We start from the raw sequence: 5,781 nt of genomic DNA on the forward strand, positions 1-5,781 counted from the left end.
ATTGAGAATAATGACATTCTGTCTTATTGCTGCTGTATTTTATTTTTATTTCTTATTTTTATCTACTACCATATTTATCACTGTCATCACTTTAAACAATCACTCACTCACTTTAATTCTTGCTCATCACATCACTTTATCACTTAATTTTATTCTACTGTGTTTAGACTGTACTTGTTATTTTAGACTGCACTTGTTATATTTCATTTGTGATGGCCTGCCCCTCTGCCTGCTGATTGGCTGTTTCTCTTCCTGGTTGGCAGTGGTGGGCAGGTCGTCAGCCCAACTGGCCTCACCTGTGAGTACAAAGGGTTTGCAAACCCTGCACTCTCTCTCTTTTTTTGCTGCTTCCAGGCTGGTAACCTGGTCTCAGGCTTCCACCTGCCAGGTGGGACCAGGGTATGTTTTCCTCCTGCATGCAACACTTGCACTCAGCCCATTTCACGCACCTACACTCATTGCCTACATGACTGATTTACATTTATTCATATGCATACCTTTTTGGTTTAGTTTGACCTAATTTCAATTTTCATGGTTTACAAGTTAATTTACATTTCTATGGTTTACTAATAAATGACATTTTTATTTTGGTACATCATGTGTGGACTCCCTTTTTTGCCACTAACTGGCCCGGTTTGTGACACATTTATATTCAATTTTCATATTTCAGTTTATATTTCAATTCATGCAACTACCGTCACAGTGCGTATTGTTGTATATTATATATACCTACGTTAACTGTCTTTTGTTGCATTCAGTGTTGCATTTTAGTGTGTTTAGTTACTCCGTTATTCTTCACCTTATTCATGCTATATTATTCTAATTGTGCCTTGCACTTTGTTGCATTTAGTTGTGTGTTTTATCTATCCTCTTACTCGTACTACTTCTACACTTTGTATCGCAACTGCTGCACAGCAATTTCCCTCGGGATAAATAAAGCTTCTTGAATCTTGAATCTTGAAGACTGACCAATTATTATATCTCTCTCTCTCTCTTTCACTCTCAAACATACATACACAGAGTTCAAAGTTCATTCAGGAGTTCAGCTACATTCATCCTTTTGGACTGAGTTAGTTCACAATTTGAGTACTACTCTTGGATGACTTAGCAGCTGATCCATCATTTCTCATCTCTAATCTTTCTCTTTCTCTTTTCTTCCTCCCTGAAACACAAAGGTACACCCAGCAGGATGAATTCTGCTTAAAGGTCCATTACTGTGATGGAGTGGTGGAGTGTACTTTTGTTGTAGTGTTAATAAATGACACTTTTTGGAAGTATTTAATGTGTCTACTCTCATTGATTCCTGTTAACTCATTGCATGGCTTAAGGTACGTGGTTTTAAAGACTTGCACAGTTGTTATACACGTTCAAGAGACCGAAAAGACCGAAAAGGTGTGTGTTATTAAATGTGGTGGGCCAGTCTGGTCCAAAATGCCAGAGCCAATTTTTTGTCCCAGTCCGCCCCTGGTGACTACCAAGACGTATTGCGATCCAATCGCTCAAACCACTTGCTGAGGTGATCTGGGATGTCATGTGACCACATATCAGTTAAAGTGTAAACACTAGTGTGTCTTGATGTGTCCTTGATAAGGACCTAACAGGAACATGCCTCATCAATGCCGGATTGGGGGGTTTTTTGGTTAAGGCGTACCAACACTGGAAAAAAATTAATAATGTTCTGTCAATTAGTTCTTGAAGTATTTTTGTTTTTTTAGCTAGCTGTTAGCCGTGTGAAACAATCATGACAACACATAATAACTGTGCGCAGGGTACTTTGACCGTCCAGCAGAAGTGACGTAGCAGGCAAGAATGAAATCTGAATGTGAGCATTCAGCTGGAGATGCATGATGGACACGGGTGTGAACAGCTGTGTGTCTTGGCTGTCCACCTTGTGATCACATCACACAAGATGCATGCTAATACCTGGTGTAAACAGGGCCTCTGACACAGGAAAGTGCTGAGAACATTTGGGGCCTCTCTATATAAAGTATAATAAAAATTTAAAAAGACGAAGATAAGACTCAACAACAAAATACGTTCTGCATTTTGAAGTCCAAGCAGACAACTTTTCAACCTGCCAGAACGTTTCGTGCTGTTAATGTTGACGCTGCTGTCACAAAGACAAGCAGTTCACTTTCCATATTCCTCAGAGCAGCAACTACCAACAACACAGAATACGTTCCAGTCGTTTCCAGATTTCAGTGAACCAACAATCCCATAAATATTGAGAAATCTGATAAAGCCAATCATGAGCCATTCAAAGTCCAGAGTGCAGCTCCTCTTCCTGGTTTTTTGCTCCTCTCTCATACCATATTTAAACATTTCTCTCAGTCTTTTGTGTGATTCAGCAGCAACATGGAGCAGATAACCGACAATCTCTTCAGATATAAAAACTACAACTTTACCATCGGATCCACAACTGCAGAGTACATTGATTCACTCCAGAGCTTTGAAGTTCGAGATAGTGACATATTCCTCGTCACTTATCCAAAGTCAGGTCAGTGAGACAAACTCTTCCAGATCTCGTTATTTGCATTTACAGTTTTGTCCTGGCTGGGAACAGATTTACTGATCAGGTATGATGTCTCATATCTTCAATTTTGTCCCTCCACAGGCACAGTATGGACTCAGCAGATCATCATCTCCATCTGTGAGTTAAGTGGAGGTCTGAATGAATATCCAAACAACTTTGAACAGATGCCAGCGCTGGAGTACCCGATGGATCGACCAGATTACGCTCTCAGACCTTCTCCTCGGCTCTTTGGCTCTCACCTCACCCCTGCTTTCATGCCTCTGGGACTGAAGGACAAGAAGGCAAAGGTCAGTATTTTATGGAAGCTCAATCCTGCCAGATAAATAAAGACTAAAATATATATATCAGGAAAGTTACAAACGATAAATCTGAACACATATATAAATGAATATCTTGTGGTAAGTCACAGTTATGAGCGGGGTTGCAAATAATTCATCTGCTGATTATTTTCTTAATGGATTGGAAGGAATGGATCAATTGTTTGGTCCATGAAATGTCCAAGGTAATGTCTTACAATTGCATTTTTTTGTTCAAGCAAAAATAACCCCAAATATTACATTCATAATTATAAAAGATGGGTCAAAGCAGCAAATCCTCACAAATGAGATCCTGGAACAATCACAATGCTTTAGCCCCTTAAAAACAAATCTGGTTAGGCACTACATCAATTATCAAAATAACTACACATTCATTTCCTGTCAGTCAGTTCCTTTCATCCACATGTCAAGGTGTCTCTGCACCCAAAGTTACTACAGATGCACAGACCAGTGCCTTGCGTGGGAGCTCCACAGCCATCGGTCTGCAAGTGTGTGTTTGAGTGGATGAATGTGAGGCACATAAAGCTCTTAGTCTGTTAAGGAAGAAAAACGATATGTGCAGTCCATTACATACACTACAATTATGGAACAGTTACAGTCACAATTATGGCAATTTTCTAAAAAATCATTCTGCAAATTGAAAAGTTGTGATTTAGTGCACCATTATTTTCCTGACAGGAATGTTTTTCCATATTTTGTTTGTGTCTAAGCTACAAATGAGGGATCATAGTGAGTTATTTGAATGGAGTGTGGCATGGAGGTGAGAAGTGTATGTATTGGTTTCAGCTCTGGCCTGATTGTTGTTTGTTCTATTTTCAGATTGTCTATGTGATGCGGAACCCAAAGGACAACATCGTCTCCTTTTACCACTTCAGTCATATCCTCACAATAATGGATACGCCCAAGAGCTTTGAACACCATTATGAAGAGTATTTGAGGGGCAACGGTGAGTTACCTCAGATTCTGGATTATGATGACCAATCCAGTGCTGAAATTAAAGGACACATCATTCTGTTATGCAGTTCTTGCATCATCCTGGTTTGACCACATCAGAGATTGGCATTCAGTGAAAGACCAGTACAACATCCTCTTCCTGACCTATGAGGACATGGTTTTGGTGAGATGTTTTTTTTTTTTTTCTTTTTGTTGTGTTTTCAAGTAGCTTGACCTGCAAAATGATGTGCGAACAGGAAAGAGACATTGCAAATGTATTTAATACTTTGAAATAAAAAGGCCACATGTACTTGGATATGAATTTCCAATAAAAATAATTAAGTTATTCATCAGTGTTTAAACTTGTTCTGTTGGGCTTCTGTTTCTCTTTCAGGACCTGAAGACAGCTGTAACTAAGATCTGCACCTTCTTGGGGAAAAACCTGAGTGAAGCAGACATTGAACAAGTTGTAGAAAAATCGACATTCAAGAACATGAAGAAAGACCCAAAAGCCAACTATGAGTTTATTCCAAAAGAGGTGCTGAAGGGAGACTTCATGCGCAAAGGTAATGTAACTGTAGCACCTGTACAGAAACATGTAAACGGACATCAGATGGAGTTCATGTTTTTTCATTACAGGTCAGATCGGTGACTGGAAGAACCACCTTACTGCAGCTCAGAGTGAAAGAGTTGATCAACTTCTTGAGGAGAAACTGGGTGATTTGTCTCTGAAGTTCATCTGGGAATAAGCAGAGCAGCCACACCGACCATGAGATGCTTACATGTTCTTATTCATTGACAGTGTGTGTGTCTCACTTACAACATACACAGTAGCTGCTAATGTGTAAACTGCACCAGAGAAGGACCCTTTAAAGCACTTTCTGACCCATGATTGGACTTCTGTATGATAAATATGAACACAAATGAACAAGAACAGCAATAAACTCAATTGGTCAATCTGTTGTCTTTATTGAATGAATTGAATTAAACCAGATGATGGCTTTATATTAAAAGTGAAGATATCACCAAAGTGATTCCATTTCATCCTGAATCTGCACCAAATTTCATGGCAATCCATCCAACAGTTGCTGACAAATGTCACTTAAACATCAAATGTCAACCTCATGGTGGTGCTCGCAGAAAGTCAGTGGATCAGCAAAGTAAGTAGAATTCATCCTTTGTGAACCACCAATGTTTCACCTGCTGGTGGCACTAGAGAAAAGGTCAGAGGAACAGTCCTGTGGACACCATGAATATTTCTACAAAATGTGATGAAAACCTATACGTCCATCCAACAGTTAACAGTTAACAGTTTTTTTTTCACCAAAAAAGTGAAATTTTTGACCTGCAGGTGGGGCGACAGAGACAGACCAAGAATGTCTGCACCAGATTGTAGAGCAGCTGATTTCATATTTGTCTTATACTGTCAACCGACTGTCAAGGCTGATAACCTTTAAATGAAAACCATCTGACCATGAAAACTTAATTTTTACTGATACTACCTGCAGATACAATGATGAATACATGAAATTATGGTTTACATCATTCTCTTATGCAGTTAATGCATCTTCCTGGTTTGACCACATCAAAGACTGGCATTTAGCCAAAGACCAGTACAACATCCTCTTCCTGACCTAATTTACCATGATTTTGGTAAGATGTGTTTTTTTGTCTATCGGTTGTTTTCATATAGCTTGAGGGATTGAGCGCAGACATTACGAATCTGTGAATACTGTGAACTAGAAAGGGACACATTCTTGAGCAAGTTGTATTTTCTCAGTACAAAAACACTATGTATGATCCATATTGGCAACAATATTTTTTATATACAGTACATATTGTACATTTACATGGACTCGTGAAATTCAATGTCCTTTCCATGCAACATTCTTTCTCAAGTGCAATGCAACATAGGAAATTTGTAGTTTTATCAGAAGAATACAGGCAGTAGTATTTTTTTTTGGTATTTTTATAATCTGTATACAATGTACATATACA

General features: G+C 38.9%; 1 protein-coding gene across 1 annotated transcript; it reads left to right on the forward strand.

Moving 5' to 3' along the window:
- Nucleotides 1-2,355: 2,355 nt before the first annotated feature.
- LOC139343684 (amine sulfotransferase-like) lies at nucleotides 2,356-4,532 on the forward strand. The gene is made up of 6 exons (XM_070981441.1): nucleotides 2,356-2,497; nucleotides 2,615-2,820; nucleotides 3,670-3,796; nucleotides 3,873-3,967; nucleotides 4,178-4,349; nucleotides 4,423-4,532. Exons 1-6 carry the CDS (start codon nucleotides 2,356-2,358, stop codon nucleotides 4,530-4,532), a joined length of 852 nt encoding a protein of 283 aa, XP_070837542.1.
- Nucleotides 4,533-5,781: the final 1,249 nt, after the last annotated feature.

Source organism: Chaetodon trifascialis, chromosome 15 (assembly GCF_039877785.1).
Source record: "Chaetodon trifascialis isolate fChaTrf1 chromosome 15, fChaTrf1.hap1, whole genome shotgun sequence".
NCBI classification, from domain to species: Eukaryota; Metazoa; Chordata; class Actinopteri; order Chaetodontiformes; family Chaetodontidae; genus Chaetodon; species Chaetodon trifascialis.